The sequence below is a fragment of the Terrapene carolina genome, unplaced genomic scaffold (assembly GCF_002925995.2).
Source record: "Terrapene carolina triunguis isolate 2854851 unplaced genomic scaffold, T_m_triunguis-2.0 Scaffold21, whole genome shotgun sequence".
NCBI classification, from domain to species: Eukaryota; Metazoa; Chordata; order Testudines; family Emydidae; genus Terrapene; species Terrapene triunguis.
In genome coordinates this window covers 20,700,687-20,718,669 of record NW_020664372.1, presented here as the reverse complement: position 1 = coordinate 20,718,669, position 17,983 = coordinate 20,700,687, and the positions used below count along the sequence as shown (strand labels likewise).

At 43.5% G+C, this 17,983-nt stretch overlaps 1 protein-coding gene across 1 annotated transcript in view; it reads left to right on the top strand.

The window, feature by feature from the left end:
• UGGT2 (UDP-glucose glycoprotein glucosyltransferase 2) overlaps positions 1–17,983 on the top strand; it is a 277,888-nt gene that overhangs the window by 194,381 nt on the left and 65,524 nt on the right. The window contains exons 26-27 of the mRNA XM_026663613.2: positions 2,076–2,155; positions 14,276–14,465. Coding sequence (XP_026519398.1) covers positions 2,076–2,155; positions 14,276–14,465 — 270 coding nt within the window. The remainder of the gene's footprint in view (positions 1–2,075; positions 2,156–14,275; positions 14,466–17,983) is intronic.

Genomic DNA, 17,983 nt, shown 5'->3' with positions numbered 1-17,983 from the left:
TTAAAATTTAGAACATGGAGGACATTCCATGCTGGATCAGAACTAATTTTAGGGCAGGTCTATATTTTACCTAAATTAACTGACAATAATATTTCTTTAATGCAGATACTTAGAACTGAAGAATTCTTAAGATATATACTGATTGTTACTGAAGCTTTAGAGAGGGTTTGACAGGAGGCCGGGCTTAGCAGTGGCATCACCTAGAGCTTAAGTCGTTCATCCTCAATTTCCTTCTGGTGCCTCCTGTTGGCAACTCCTCCAGAACTGGGATGGCCTGCCTTTTGGTGGGTGGCAGCGCAGCTCAGCCCAATTTAGCTCAACTCCCCTTTTAGTGGTAGCAGTGTCCAATGAACTGTAGAGGGTCCTGTGTCCTTAAAACGGAAGGAGCCTCAGTCTGTTTCCTAGCTCCTGTCGGTGGCTCGCCCTTGCCACAAGGCTTCCAGTGTCTCTTGTCTTCTCTTTACTGCTGAGAGGGGTGGAAAGGTGTTGGTTAGGGAACCCCAAGCCCTCCCACTCCACCAGACTCTGACCCAGGGTCCTATGAGAGACAACCAATGTCAGGCACCAGATCATACCTCAAGACTGCCTCCCTGGACCACTTCCTACCATCCACCCCCCTCCACAGTCTCAAAGTCCAGCTTAAGATAGCAAAAGGGAAAAAAGTGAGGGTAACAATCTTCAGCCCAGGGTTCCCAAACTTTTTGCCTGCATGACCCCATTTTGAGACTTACTGTTTCCTATGACCCCAGCACAGCACAGGCAACACAGCGACCAAGCAATTCAAGGAATTCAGCATGTTAATTAGTGCTCTTTAATGTGAGACATGGTCTTGCATGTTCCGACACAGCTTCTCAAAGTCCGGCAGCATGTTAGGAATTGCACATCTAATCTCTGATGTGACATCAATGGTAGATGGATATTGTGGCCTGATGGACACAAGTGCACTGAATCCAGCTTCACACATATATGTGCTTGCAAATGGTACCATCAGTTTCAAGGCATGTGTTGAGAGTGCAGTATAGTCATTCTTGACAGTGAACCAGAACTCTGGGAGAGAAAGTTGGACATATGTTCCTTTCAAGGCTCGATTGCAGGAAATTTCGATGAGCAGTTTGATTTGAACTGCTGGCCAATCCATGGCATCAGGCTTGCAATGAAAGGGATTTCACACACAGTCAGACTTTGACATGTCCAAATCAGGGGGAAAAGGTTTCAAACTGTTGCTTCATCTGGCTGAGATGCTCAGTCATCACCTGTGTGAGAGGCTAAATAATTTCATTGTCAGCCAGGAGTTTGCAGCACAGAGACAGCGACTTAAAACAATTCTTTACTGAGTGTCAACAGGGTACTCAGGGTCTCATAAAAGACAATATGAGCCCTGCCTTAAGGAGCTTACAAGACATTGCAGATTCCCATCTCAGAAAAGGGTAGCATAGGCTCTTACCAGCTCAAGCAGAGAGAATGCTCTGTTGATAAGCTTGCTGCCCACAAATAAGGATCTTCTGGATTCAAGTCTCTCGCATGTATGCTTGCACAGCTGGATGGTGCTAATGGCCAAGTGGCGTTCGCACAGCCACCTCCACACAGCCTGGATCTGCTCCACAAATGTCAGGCCAGGAGGTGTGACATTTGTGGAGTAGGCCCAGACATGTTTGTGGCCATCAATGTCTCACAAGCGAAATCTTGCCCCTTGGATCCATGCCCCATCTACTGATCCACAGTTTGGGAGTTGCTGAGGTAGTCCCTCCCTTCCCAGTGGAGACTTCTGTAGCAGATTTGGTCAGGAGATCTCAGGGCAGATCTGCCCTGTTCCCTCATCTGCGCCCATCTGATTTGTCTGGCTCCATTTAAAGCCCCTTCCTCTAGCTGGAGCATGGTCTGCAGGTTCAGGGGAGTGGAGTCACCTGGGCCGAGAACTGCTCCTTAACCCCTTCCGTTGTAGTGTGGAGTGAATACACCCCATCACAGAGGGGGAAAAAGGATTTGTCAAGAGAATAGTTTGTTTTCAAAGCCAAGGAAGTTTGATAACTACCCAAACCCATTTTTTAATATGGAAAAATTCTCTTTTCTATTAGGTACTTGGAGATATTGTCAACATGAAATTGAGGCTGTTTATGAACTCTAGATCTAAGTTGTCAGAAGTACCTTTGAAGAGGTGAGTAAGAAACTATAGCTGTTCTTTGAGATATGTGATATAATATGACTAAAAGAAGCTGCAGTGATACAGTCTCCTCAAGAATCAGTAATGTTTCAGGGTGGCTGATTCCTGCTGCTGGATTAATTAGTTTCTGTGAATTTAAATTGAATAGTACTGTAGCGGTTTATACATAACAAGATATTTTGTGTGAGATTAAAGTAATTAATGAGAATACATTTTTCAAATTTAAAATCACAAAAATATTTATATTTAAAAACACCGATTGAAAGTTTCTTGTCCATTGTTTTTTCTGCAACAGTTAATCTCTCAAACATCAAAAAGAGTTGAGAGAGCTACACATGGGGTCTTTTAACTAAAATGCATAATATCAGCTTCATTTATTGGTGACTTAAATATTTAACCCTCATTCTTTCTTTAAAGCATTTATGGAATTCCTCCTTGTTCTTTAGTATTTCCATTTTATTCTCTTCTGTAACCCATCAAATTGTTTCACCTAATTTTGCATGAAGGTACTCATTTAGAATAACACCTAGAAAAGTCTTAGAAAAAGTACTTGTGCTTGTCCCTTTTGCAAAACTCAAGACTATTTCTTCAATAAACATTTTGAAAGAAATGTATCTCTTGTTCTAAGGAAAGTCATGAAACTGTAGAACCAACACAAAGGTCAGAAGCACCTGTAAAATCTTAGCATGACTGCTCTAGGATGTGCCATCAACAAGCCATCTTTCTAAAAGGCAGGACTGCTCACTTTCAAGATTCTTGAGCCCTCACATTCTTTGACAGATAGTATTGGAAGTTTTCTGCTACTGTTATTCCCTGGAGCTCAATGCTCCCCTGCATCTGTTCTTCTTTCCTTCTCCTATTATCCCTATTATATATAGGGATAATAAAGCCAGTTTCCTCAGAACAATGATCCTTTGGTGTGTGCTCCATCTTCATTGTTCTTAAAAAATGGGAGGATTACAAGAATCGATAGATCTCAAAAGACTGAACAGATGGATAAAGAAAAGTACACTGAGAGTGAAGACTTTCAACAACCCTAGTGACTGTGGCTAGGTGTACACCACAAAGATTTGTCAGCATAGCTATCTCGGTCAGGGGTGTGAAAAAATCTGCACCCTGACCATCATAGCTATGCCGGCAAGCCCGCCTGTGTTGATGCAGCTATACCTGCAAGAGTCCTTTTGCCAATATAGCTTATGTTGTTTGAGAAGGCAGTTTACCTATACTGACAAAAAAACTTCTTATGCCGATATAAGCTGCAGCTCCACTAACAGTCTCTGATGGTATAGCTATACTGGTATAGCTGTATCGGCAAAAGCTTTCTAATGTAGGCTAGCTCTTTGTCTGCAGGAGGCTTTCTGATGTCTGTGGCTGAAGTGGTCACATACTTTCATCTGCCACAGGAGAGTCCTAAGTTTTGCATATGAGAGTTTACACTTCCAGTATTGGATTTTCTCATTTCGGGCTAGTTTAGATGGTGAGTTAGTGCATAGAAACTGGGGAATAAATCTACAGTGCACTAGTATGATGTGCACTAACAGGCTGTGTGGACTCTGCTATCGCAAGAGTTCCCTAGTGCACTTTGATCTACTCCCATTTCAAAGCAGAGTAAATCTAAGTGATTTACAGCAGAGCTTGTTGTGCACAAACTCACTGACTAGACAAGCCCACAGTCTCTCTTTAGTCCCCAGAAACTTCATGAAAATGTAGATGGTTCTGATTGTTAGATTCAGACACCAGGGAATCTATCTTTATCCCTTACAGGATCCCCTTGATTAAGAATGCTTTGTCCCCAGGTCTCCTGCACCTTTGTCCTGTCCTTTGTGATCTACCTTGTCCTGGAGGAGCGCAGTTGGTGTGGTGGTTTGTAATTCAAAATTCAGTCTTTATCGCAGCTGGGCTTGATCCATTAATTGTTTTGAATATTAGGACCAAAACCTCAAACTTCAGTGGAAATTAACTGGGAGTTAGTTAAGGGGCTGAAGCATGGGTCTGATTGGTCACAGCACTCTAAGCCATGCAGAAGGGGGCAGCCACATTCTATACTTGCTGGAATATGTGCATTGTTTTCACATTCAGTTTCAGATACAGTGAATTACAGTAATCCAACCTGGAGGTGACAGATTCATGGATCAGTGTGGCCAGGTCTTCATCTCTGAGAAAGGGACGGAAGTTTCCTAGTGAGCCAGAGGTGAAAAAAGACTTCTTTAGATACTGATGCTGTCTGGTCATCCATGTTTAGTGTGAAGTCAGATAGGACCCAGAGGGTTGGCACCACTTTGACAAATGGTGGTTTTAGGTCTACAGTGGAAGGTAGAAGCAATGTCTCAGCTAGTTCTTAAGTGCATTTCCCCCTTCTGATAAGCATCACTTCATTCTTGCCTGATGAAAGATTAAAGTGAAAAATAGCTGTCTACATCCACTCCAAATGATAACTCATTTTGGGGCGTAAAGAAGATCCTATTATAGCTGGAGTCTTCCCTAAAGATACAGGCCTCTAACAGTTCATTGGTCTCTGCTGCTCTAGGTCTGCTAGCATTCTGCATAGACTTTGCATCCTCGGCAAGACTTCACACGTGGACCTACAGAAATTTCTACTTTGAGTATGGAATCATTCATATGGAAAATGTTGTCATTGGAAAATATCCATTTTGGAAATAGCTTCTCCTTCACCCTCCCTAAATTGAAGTGCAAGTTTGCCAATTTAAGTCTTCTTGACTCAGTTGTTCTCTTAGCATAACTAATTGGTATAGCGTTTCTGGTGCTTTTGTTTAACTAAACGATAACATTAAAGTACTCCAAAGCTTGTCTCTCTCACCAACAGAAGTTTCTCCAATAAAAGATATTACCTTACCTACCTTGTGTAACCCATAATTAGGTCCACTGCTTTGTTTTCTGCTTTAATTTTATATAGTAATCAGGAAGCTGGGTCACTACCAAAATAATTAAATCATTTGTTACAATATTTTGAATTCACTTGTTTTTGTGCATTCTTTCAGGCATAAAATAGGTTCTATGCAGGAAATAAAAAATTGTAGGACTTCATAATTGCTAGGCCAATTTGAACTTGCTCACATATACAGAATGGTCTCATTCTTCTGATGAATATTCTGCCTCCAACCTAGTCTCCTGTCTTCTTTTGGCTTTCCCATTAACACATATGCTCTAAAAGTGATGAATGTGTAATACTTTTGGTTTGAATTAACAATCAAGCATCTGTTTTTGTAAGGATTTAATTGTGATGCCTGAAAAGTCTCCATCACCAAAGTTCAAACACAAATGTATCTACAAATATTAAATATATAAAAAGTGAAACAAATATAAGGAATGCCAAAATTGTGTCTGATATTTAAGACATCTGGGATTCTTCTTTAAACATATTGTCACACTTAGTCCTTTCAGATATTAATAACATGGATCTTTGAAAAATTTCAGTTACCATGGATTATTAGGGAGTCCAAAGTGTTTGAGGGGGAGAGTAAAAATCTCAAAAGGATATTAATACTTTTATTTAACAGTGTTTTATTCAAGACTAGCACTGTGTGAAACATAGTTTGGTCCATTGTGATTTTAATTATTTCCTCCTCCTTCAAGTGATGGTCCCTACTATCTTCCACTGAGGGTTATGCACATGCGCCTGGAGCCAGAGCATTTCAAAGTATCATTGCTCAGCTGTCCACGCATGTGTCCTTGTATTGCCTTATGGTTTCGCCTGAGGTGATAAAGGGCGAGGCGGACCTTCTGCAGCTCCAGTTCCTTCTCACCGCCACATGGTCTGAGTTGGAACTTCTGCTGACCTCTTGTTCTTAGTGACACATTTTCAAAAACAGTTCTTATTTTCGTTCATAGTTAGGATTTTATTGTTTTTTGTTGTACTTTGGTAATTCCTAGCAGTTTTTTTAATTAAAAACTTGGGACTCCACTTCAGCGATTTTTCCTGCCAAACATCCTCCCCGACCCCAGCTCCTGCGTCTAGGTAGTAGATTATGCTAAAGATGCCAGGATTCAAAGTCTATGCTTCCTGCCCTTGTTCGTTTTCCATCGGCAGCAAACACCAATGCTGTTTGTGCTGTTTGGGGGAAGCCCACATTGCCTCCAGGTGCAGTATCTGCCTCTCCTTCCCTGCCTGTATGCAGGAAGCCGAGCTCTCTGCCTCAAGAAGCACCTCATGGAGGTAGCCATGGCTCTGAAATCAGATCCTGGCCGGGGAACACCCCTCACCCCATATATCAGTCTGAGCAATCCAAGAGTGCTCCCCCTACTGTGGAGTCTCCATCAGGATCCACCAGTACCAGTGATATGGACCCCTCATTGGGGCCTAGCCATGAGCCACGGAAGCATGTGCATAAGCATGGCAGTAAGTCTTCCTCTAAATCCAAGAAGGATGCTGCACCGTCCACAAGTTCCAGCCACAGAGGAGCTACACACTACAAGACACACTAGAGTGATGAGAGGCCACTCTGCTTGCCTGGCACCGGATCCCCGTGTATCCCTCCTTCCTTGGCTCTGCCGGCATTCCATGAATTTTAGTTTCTGAGACAGGCACTTTTACCAGTTCCAGTCCTGTCAAGAGACTGAATACCATAGACTCTGGGGAGAATCAGAGGCACTCCTGTCCTGAGGAACTGTTCACTCTGGAAGGAGTGAGGTCTCTGCCTATTCCAGTGCACTCATCTCTGCAGAGAGCACCATCTCCTGCATTACATCTACCTCCTGCTGACCATACCTCTCCAATGCATCCCATTCTAGTGGCTCCGTTGGCACTGCCATTCATGCAAGACTCTGACTCCTCTGAATCTGAGGACCCAGACGTTCAGCACAGTCTGTCACGTCCATTCCAGAACATGACTACCAGAGGGTTCCGATGGCTGCGTGGCAGTTTTCTCCCTTGCCTTACCCAAGAAGCTGGTATACAGCTCCTTGGGCACAAGTACAACAGCAGCAGGATCAACCAGGTTGGCCATATTGGAGCTTATGGCCCCAATAGTCACTTTTGGAACAGTCTCGTTCGGCTCAGGAGAACTCCCCTGTTTCACCGTCCCACCCTTCATCCAGTAGACATTCAGAAATGGCATTAGATGTTGCACCAATCAATCCAGTACCAGCTTATCCAGAGAGATTCCCTTCATCATCTCCAGACACTGCTGTATCCTTGACATCTTCCTCCCTGCCAGATGACTATCGTCAGTTTCAAGAACTATAGAGAATAGCCAATGCTCTTGTGATCCCACTGGAAGAGGTGCAAGACAGTCAGCACCAGTTACTAGACATTCTTCACACATCAGCACTGCCAAGGGTGGCCTTACCAATCAGTGATGCCATTCTTCAACTGCTTCCAATACAGAGTTCTCCCATTCGGACTTACCACCGCTCTGAGTTTTTACAAAGGTTTTCTCTGTGGTAGCGGCTCACCTACAATGTCATGGAATTCTTGTTTTCCCATACCTGGACAACTGGCTGCTGGCAAAAGAGGAAGCTCGAGCATCAATGCCCCATCTTCTTCTACTCCTCTCCTCCCTAGGAGTGAGCATCAGTATTAAAAAATCAACTTTGTACCTTACTTGGTCCATGGAATTCAATTTGGCCTGCGCATGAGCTCATAGACTCATAGACTTTAAGGTCAGAAGGGACCATTATGGTCAAGCTTATCTGCCACTGGACAGATTCCAGAGCCTACTGGACCAAATAGCCCTGATAACCTCCAACCCTTTGGTCTCAGCCAGGACCTGTCTCTCCATCCTAGGGCACTTGGCGGAGTGCACATACATCACACTCTTCACCCGCCTGAATCTTCGCTGTCTATAACTATGGCTGCAAAGAGTTTATTCCCCTATTCACCAATCCATGGACACCATATTCAATGTTCCACGGAGGTCATCTCTTCTCTTCGGTGGTGGACAGACCAGATACAAAACTGCTTTGGGATGTGCTTCCTCCCATCCTCGCCAACTGTGACAGTCATAACAGACGCGTCACTCTCAGGCTGAGGCGCTCACATTGGCGATCACATGACACAAGGCACCTGGTCCATGCGAGAGGCCAGGATGCACATAAACATTCTCAAACTTTGAGCTGTACGCAAAGCATATCATGTGTTCTTACCAGCTATCCGCTAGTGCCACATTCTCGTCATGTCAGACAGCACCACCACAGTATACTACATAAACAAGGGGACGCGAGGTCCCCAGCGCTGTGTAAGGAGACGATTCCCCTTTGGGAATGGTGCATCGAACACCATATTCTTTTGTCAGCAGCCTACCTGCCTGGCACCTAGAATGTGATTGCAGATTCTCTCACCAAGAATTTTGCAACTGACCACGAATGGGAGTTGCACAACACAATAATCACTGACATCTTTGGTCGCTGAGGCACACCAATCATCTCACACCGGTACCAAGTGCACCCAGTATTGCTCTGGGGAGAACTCTGTGCCCACTCACTGGGTGACGCTGTAGTTTTCGATTGGTCAGACCGGACAAACTACACTGGGGTCGGCAACCTCTGGCATGGGGCTTGCCAGGGTAAGCACCGTAGCGGGCTAGGCCAGTTTGTTTACCTGCCATGTCGGCCAGTTCTGCCGATTGCAGCTCCCACTGACCACGGTTCAGGCCAATGGGGGCTGCGGGAAGCGGCGCGGGTGAGGAATGTGCTGGCCGCGGCTTACCGCCACCCACCCACACTTCTACCCCTTATCCTCCACAAACTCAGGTGGGAGAGAGTGACGATCATTCTGATTGTGCTGTTCTGGTCTCGCCAATTCTGGTTCCCTCTTCTTCTCTGCATGTTGAAACAATGTTCACTTCCACTACAGACCTTTCCGGAATGGCTGACACAATACAACAGCAGACTTAGGCTTCCAATCCATGGACGCTACACCGGACAGCGTGATTTTTGGATTGACACCTCTATTAGCACAAGAATGTTCATTGGCAGTTCAAGATGTCCTCTCCAGTAGCCAAAAAGACTCCATAAGGTGATCCTATCAGGCCAAATGGACATGCTTCACCTCCTGGGCCCTACAGCAAGGTCTTGCCCCTGAAGCTGTGGGCATCTGTGACATTCTATACCTTGGGGGAGCATACTGTAACCCCCATATTCCTCATTTTTCATATAATTGTGATCTTACATATAAAGCATGCCTTGTAAGGTATCAGGGGAAAGGTTATGATCTGCTGAAAGTAATTTCTCTATCCATTTATGTGTATCATTAATGCATATGAAGTTATGAGAATTGTGTTGTATGGTGGTCACTAAAACTTGCTGTAAGTTGGGGAGTCAGCCAGATATTAGCTCCCCAGAAGCAACAGCAAGGAAAGTAATGCGGGCTATCAAACAACCCATCAACAGCCATTGTCCAGCAAGGAAGCTACAATGCAATGACTCACCTGCATGAGGCCACACCAGGGGAATTGCTCAACCTTGCTTGGAGAGACTCAGCAATGCCCCCCAGACATGCCTGGATTTGTGCTCCAAGCACATGGACTGAGGGTATAAAATAGAGTGGACACATACTGGGCCCTTCTCCTGCCCCCACCTATGCTACAAGCAACCAAGACACTGAGAAGAAGACAAGATTCCAACACAGGAGATTGGCCCAGGTTTAAGGAACAAACCTGTATATTAAGGACTGCAACATCCAGTTGTGTGAGGAAAAACTGCTTAATCTAGTTGCTGCCCAGTCTAATAGGGTTGATAGTTTAGACTGCATGCTTATATTTTCTCTTCTTTTGGTAACCACTCTAACATTTTGTCTATCACTTATAATCACTTAAAATCTACCTTTGAAGTTAATAAATCTGTTTGTTTATTCTACCTGAAGCAGTGCGTTAGGTTTGAAGCGTGTCAGAGACTCCCATTGGGATAACAAGCCTGGTACATATCAATATCTTTGTTAAATTGACGAACTCATATAAGCTTGTAGTGTCCAGCAGGCATAATGGGACACTGCAAGACGGAGGTTCCTAGGGTTGTGTCTGGGACCGGAGATGTTGGCTAGTGTCATTCGGTTGCACAATCCAAGGAGTAGCTTACATGCCAGAGGCTGTGCGTGAACAGCCCAGGAGTGGGGGTTCCTGCAGCAGAGCAGGGTAAGGACTCCCAGAGTCAAGGATTGGAGTGACCTAGCAGATCACCGGTCCAGATAACACCAGGGGAATGTCACAGCATCTCCATACTCTTAGACTATTTCCCCCACCTGAAAACCTTGGGACTCACTCTCAGCTCTGTCAGAGTGCATGCAGCCACCATTAGTGCTTTGATCTCACACACTCTGAATGCATAGCTTTTGTCTTCGTAAGTTCTGAACTGGCTCATGCAGTTCAGAATACCTCCAGAGCTAGTCAAAACTAGCTGTGTCAAATGACTTCATCTCTGGGAGGGGTTGAAGGTGATTGTAAGTCCCTTTTGAGATGACTGTGATGTCAACTCCTGGGTCAGTTTTAAACTCAATAGTCTGTCCATGAATATTCAGTTTCACTCTCTAGGCAGGTTCTATATCATCATAAGTGATAAGAGCCATTGTTTCTAGGATCTGCTTGTCTGTAATACGAGTCAACTCCCTTACTGTTTGGTGTGGCAAACAACTGCAAAATTTCCATATCTCGTGGATTTATTACACCGTGTGCCTCTGGCTGGAGATTCATCATATCCTGGGATATGGCTTTTTCCATACCTTGTGCATGTAGGCTGAATTTGTCCCTCTAAGCCTGGGAGTTCTCTCTTCTTTCCTTAGGGGTTTTATGATAATGACTTTTAATACTCAAGTGTCTATTACTCAAGTTTCTCAAGCTTCTAAGCTAGTTTCAGGTTTTTCAAGGTGCTCCTGTCTTTTGTTCTATTTGACTAATTCTGACTGCTTTTGCTGCCTCTATAGCTGTGGCTAGAATTAAATCTGTCTTCAGTTGTAGCTGCTGTTAAAGGTTTTTATCAGTTAACCCAATAATCAGCCTGTCTTTGATACTTTCATGTTTTGCGTTCCCAAAATCATGGTTTCAGCTAATGCACACAGAGCTCTTATAAAATGTTCAGCATTCTCCCCTGGTTCTTCAGTTCTCTTGTGAAAACATGCTCTTTCATAAACCATATTTCTCTGGAGTATAAAGTATTAATCAAACATAGCCAGAACCCTTTCCTAGTCATCTTTGTGACTGACTTCAGTAAAGCCAAAGGATTTAAAGATATGCTCTGCTTGCTTCCCCATAGCATAAATTTAAAAAGATACCTGTATATCGCCAGTTTCTTTGTGGAGTTTGTGTCAGGGTTCCCTCCCCACTCTGAACTTTAGGGTACAGATGTGGGGACCCCCTAAGCTTATTTCTACCACCTTAGGTTAAAACTTCCCCAAGGCACAAATTCTCCCTTGTACCTTGGATTAGGTAAACGCTGCCACCACCAAGTGATTCAAACAAACATTTAGGGAGGGCCACTTGGAGCCCTATCTCCCCCCTAATATCCTCCCAAGCCCTACACCCCCTTTCCTAGGGAGGCTTGAGAATAAACAAGATGAGCACAGACCAACCTTGGGTTTTTTTAGGACACTAAAAAAAACAATCAGATTCTTAAAAAAACAGAATTTTATTAGAAAGAAAAAAGGTAAAAGAAGCACCTCTGTAAAATTAGTATGGAAGATAATCTCACAGGGCAATCAGATTCAAAACACAGAGGATTTCCCTCTGGGCAAAACCTTAAAGTTACAAAAAGAAAACCAGGAATACACCTTCCTCTCAGCACAGAGAAAATCACAAGCGAAAATAAAAGTAAGCTAATGCATTCACTTGCTAGTACTTGTTAATTCTATAGGAGTTGGATTGCTTGTTTTCTTGATCTGTCTCCGGCAAGAGCCACACGGAACAGACAGAACAAAGCCTTTCCCCCAGCACCCCCAGATTTGAAAGTAACTTGTCCCCTTATTGGTCCTTTGGGTCAGGTGTCAGCCAGGTTACTTGAGCTTCTAAACCCTTTACAGGCAAGAGGATTTTGTGCCTCTGGCCAGGAGGGATTTTATAGTACTGTATACAGAAAGGTGGTTACCCTTCCCTTTATATTTATGACAGTTTGCAATTTGTGTTATCACTGCTTGATACTTCCCACTAGAGATGAATGAGGAAATAAGCAGGGCAACAGAATGAGAAATTTCTTACCTGTTAATTTTCTTTCTGTTAATATCTTCTCTCCTCCTTCAACCCACCCTGGTAATCTGTAAATGACCAGAATACAAATTGATTTTTTTCTCTAAAGGGAAAATTAGACATATAATTGTTTTGGGACTAATTACTAGTATTAAGACAACAACTTGACATAATATATTAATCAGTTACTGGAGAGCTTCTACTGTTGGAAGAACTCCTCTGGTGACCTGAGATGAAGGGCAGGGCCTAGTCCTGGAGTGTCCAGCAACAACATTAGACAGCCTCCAAATTCCATAGGTGAGGGGGATTAACCATTAGTGATGAATGCGAAGAGAAGCTGCTACCTGAAAATTATCAGATAAGAAATTTCTCATTCTTTTATGTACACTACGTGTTTGATCCTGAACTTTTGAATCCACATTAATCATTTTATGCTACTGGCTGACCAACCAGATTTCTTAAAACTTCTCACACACCTTTGGTAGAGCAGTAGTTAAAGTAAATCAGAACAGGAGGGGGGACTCAAAATTGTGGTAGTTATTCTGATGGGGTCTCGGTCATGTGGTAATGCAGTGTTGCATCATCTTGTAATGCAACAAGGGGAAGTGGATGGGTATAAAGAGAACAAATATCAGGAAAATATTCCTGGTCTCCAGGAGGTCCTAAACATCCAAGCAAAAGCACATGTTTATGACAATAGCCATACCTATCACATAGGCTTGACCTGGAAGGATAATCTGTTATGATGTAAATACAATACATTAAAAAATGGAAGGTCCAGGAATTCTTAACCCTGCAAAATGTTGAAATACCTAAAGCAATTTTCTGCATTCTAGAAAATGTTAAGATAGTTTGGGAAATATATTTTTTATGCTTGCCCTCTTCTTCTCCCCTTTCTCCCCTTCCAAAAAATTACTAAATATTTAATTGTAATTTGGTAGAGGCAAGTTATGTTCTATTAAATATATATTTTAAAAATGCACCAAAGCCATCAAAATCAGTAGGGCCCCAACATCTCAAACAACAATGCATTATCCCCTCTCCTACTCATAAGAATCCTGGTATCCTGTATTTGTCCTCCATCTCAAATCTGGCCTCCCAAGCTCCATTTCACCTGTCTCAATCCTGACAACTGAATCCAACATTAATGGGTATTTGATTGCATTATTTTGGCACCAGACTTTATATACAAAAATTTAAATATCTTTGACCTACTAAGTCTCACATATTTCTTTTCCTTCCTTTATGACACTACTTTTTCCAGTCTGCCTGCCTGCCTTTTTTTCTTCGTTTTCTACTTTTCCCAGTAATAAAATTTCCCCCTTCCTCCATGGAAATCTCCCATTTGTCCAGTACCTCTAGTTTTTCCATTTCCTTGTTCTGTTCTTCTCTGTTATCCTCCTTTTCTGGAGTAACAGCAGGGGAAAGAAAGCCAACAGGGCCATTTTGTTGCTCCTGGGATCTGTTTTTTCTGGACTGTAGTTGGTAGGATGGGAGATGTCTCTCCTCTCGTCTGTACCCCTTCTTCTGTTGGAGTTAGTGACAAGGATGTTTTCCTTGGAGATTCTCTTCTTCTGTCAGGTGCTGCTGCTGCTTCACCTACTGGCAGGTATTCTGGGAGGCCAAGAAACTCCACAGCCAGACTACTGCTGCTCCCACTTCAGATACCCTGTCTTGGGTCATCACTTTACCAACCACTGAGAGTGTGGAAGGAGGGGGATCTTCTCTCTCCCAAGCCAGAATGAGTGAGAGGAGAAGTATTCCTCCCATGCTTACCCTTTAGCCGATGTGTTAAACGGTAGGTATTACATGAACACATCTCACAGGTACATGGAGCTGCCATACCCTCAAGCATTGTTCATATATTAAATGGATTCAGAATGTTCACTGTGTTATAACATGTTTTTTTACAAGAACTTTCTTGTACTTAAAGCTCAGCCTGCATATTGTATAATATGTAATTTTTTGATGTACTTATTTTCAACAGCTTTTATCGTTTTGTTCTGGAGCCAGAACTGACCTCTGGGGCAAATAATCTCTTTCCTTCTGGACCTGTGGCAAAGTTCCTAGAAATGCCAGAAACACTACTTTTGACTCTAAACATGATCATTCCTGAAAGCTGGTTGGTTGAAGCAGTAAACAGTTCTTATGATCTCGATAACATTCATTTACAGGATGTAAGTAGTAATTTCTGAACACCTCTGAAAACTATAGCTGGATCATATAAGCAGAAACAAATAATAATTTTGCATAAATGCTTAATATTTCAGTGAATTATTTTGTTAACCTTCCCCCCCTTTTAAATCCCATCTTCTCCTGTCAAAATCTCTCAGCAGCCTTCTTTTTTTAATAAAATAAACAAAACCCTAAGAATTAAGCAATAAATTGTACAAAAATAGCAAAATTATTAGTGTATAATAGCAGTACAGGCAGTTACTTTTATACGTTGAAACAATAGTATATTTATGAAAGTGCACATCTTCTTGAGTCAGAATTGAAACAGTGAAGTAGGCATTCCATATGTTAGCCTTTCCTTTCCTTTTTTTATGTATTTAATTTTAGCTTCATCATCTGGCAATAACTGGGTTTTGAATTTTCCAGTCTATTCAGGATCTTCCACGTTTTGTTCTTTGTGCTCATTATTGTGTACTATTGCAGGGTTTGAGTTTTATCAGTTTCACCAGTGGATTATAAGATGTTTTCATATATCCCCCATTAATAGAGACTGTTTAATTCACACTCTCTCTGCTACCAACTTTCCAATTGCACTGTTCCATGAAATTACTGCTTTAATCTCTATTATCTGTAGAGTTTAGTAATGCACATGCATAATATTTAATTTTTCTCATTTCCTTTTAACTTGGCTTGAAACTTGAGGTGTTGAGTATTCATTTGTAAACATATTTGGAAGAGTAACATCTACTACAGTTTATATTGTCCAGCAGTATTCACCACAATTTTTTTTTCAAAATAAACTGTAGATTCTTCTTCAAGTAATGTCCCTGTGGGTGCTCCACTTTAGGTGTTTGTGCGCCCCTGCACTTGTAATCAGAGATGTATGGTAGCAGTGCCCGGTTGGGTTGCATGTGTGCAGTCCCGTCTCGCGCCGCTTCAGGTGGTTATCTGGCGCTGTGCGACCAGCCCCCCTTGCCCTCCCCCAGTTCATTCTCTACTGCCTTTGGCTACGAGTTGGAACATTTAGCTGCACCTCAGAGCTTACTTTGAAAAGAATAACTCCAGTTAGTTCTAGTTTTATTAATAGTCAGCCCTTTTCATTTGTCTGTCCCCGTCTATTCTTAAAAAAAAAAAAATCTGTTTTTTTTTTCTTGATTAGAAATAGGTTTTTATTAAACCGTGGGGGGGGGACGAAATTCTCTCCACAGGCGCATGCCTGATTCCCTGGGCTTCAAACGCTGCCTCGCCCATAGGATATCAGTACCAGTGTCGGACAGAGACTCTCAGTGTGTCCACTGCCTAGGTGAGACACGCATTCCTCAAAAGTGTCCACACTGTCATAAGTTAAAAGCCAGGACCAGGAAAGCCAGGGACTTATAACTGAAATTACTCTTAATGGAGAAGTCCCTTAGGCTGGTGTCTGAGCCAGAAGCAAGAACCCCCTCGGGATAGAAGTCACCAATGGCAGCCTCTGATAGAGGCTCTTCTTCTAAGGCTCAGACCGCAGACCATCCAACCGTAAAGATGGCTAAAAAGCATCCTGCGGCTTCACCGACTTGGGAAACGGCCAAGAAAAGGTGTTCCCCATACCGGCATTCTCAGTCGATACTGACCACACCGTCAGTCTCTACAACTGAGGTAGCAGCACCCTCCGGTAACATGGGTACCATGAGAGCTAAGGACTCTAAATGAGCCAGCTCTAACACAGGCAGTAAGGGGAAAACGAAACCCCATGCCTTGGCACTTCCGGAGCTGACCAGACACCAAGCACCCAGCAGCTCCCTGCAACTGCAATCCAGGCTGCCACCTACCGGCGATATACTGCAACCTACGCACACTCCTGTACCAACATCGACCTCACAATCAGCAGCACCGTCTGCTACGACCTCAGTGGCACTGGCGATACTGAGTCAATTCTTGCTACAAAAGGTTTTGGCAGTCTTCTCAATGCCTGAATTGCCTATCTTTGGCACCGACATCACCTCGGCTTGATCAATTCCGAGTCACCTTTCCACTCCACCTTGCTCAGCTCCCCCTCTTTTGAGCAACGAGGATGATAATGATAACAGGGAGATTTATTCCTCTCACCACTCTTCTCCCGTTCATGATCTGGCTGGGCATGCCCCATCACACAGAGGTTATCATACTGAGGCCGAAGAACCCCAATGGTACAGGTATCAATGGATAACACCCTTGTCACCTCCGCCACAGTGGCTGTATTGGACCCCATGGATGACACATCCCTGTTACCACTGCAAACCTCCCAGCCCACCCAGGGAGAGCACACATGAATCACCATCGCCGTTGGTACTGGGACTGTCTCAGTCCCCTGCAGAATAGAAAGAACCCTCTGACCAGGAAGTTGAACCTACCATCCACTTCTCTTCATCTTCTCCTGTTGACACCATCATGCCCCTCCTCCCAACTTTGGAGACAACTTTAAACAATTTCAAGACCTCTATAGGAGGGTCGCAAGTTCCTTAGACATCTCCCTAGAAGAAGTCCAAGAAGCACAACACAAGCTTCTCAACATACTACAGACATTGACTTCATATGAAATCACCCTACCCATGAATGATGCCATCATGGAACCGGTTAGGTTGATTTGGCAGACCCCTGCAATGATTCCACCAACTTGTCAGAGGTCTGACAGAAAATACTATGTGCCATCAAGGGGCATAGATTTCCTCTCTTCCCACCCCACACCAAATTCTTTGGTTGTTGATGCGGTCCACAAATGGGGCAGACAGCCATTCCCCCAAAATACATCATATGACAAAGACTGGAAGAGGCTTGACCTCTTTGGCCACATAAGGCTTATTCTTCAGCGACTCTCCATCTTCGAATGGACAACTATGAAGCACTACTTGCAAAATACAACCATATGAATTATGTAAAATTAGCAGATTTTATTGAATTTCTCCCTGAGGAGAAAAAAGAACAGTTCAGATCATTCACCTCTGAGGGACAGCTGATTGCCAGAACAGCATTGCAGGCTGCCTTGGACTCTGCAGACATGGCAGCATGCTCTAAGGCTACTGCAGTAGTCATGAGGAGAGCTTCTTGGTTGCATCTCTCTGGCATTCCCAGAAAGGTACAATCAACTGTTCAAGATCTTCTGTTTGACGGACCCAAACTCTTCGTGGCCAAAGCTGATGAGTCTCTACTCACTGTCAAGGACAACACTGAAAGCCCTGGGTATTTATACCTCTAGGAACAAGAAAAGACAGCAAATATTACAACCCGCAAAGGTTCTGATCTACACCATATACACAACCAAACAGGCAGTACAAACCTCAGGGACATAAACAGAGGTCTTCAAAAAGACGACAGCCTCCACTTCAAGCTGCCACGTCCCACCAACCATCCTCCAGACAGCAAGTTTGATGTATTGGTCGAGGGCCCGAGTACGCCACATCCTTCAATTCTGGAACTCATTTCCATCTCTCAGACATTTTCAGACCGTCTTATCCCATTTTACCCAGTTGGGCAGTCCACCACAAAAGACAGATGGGTATTG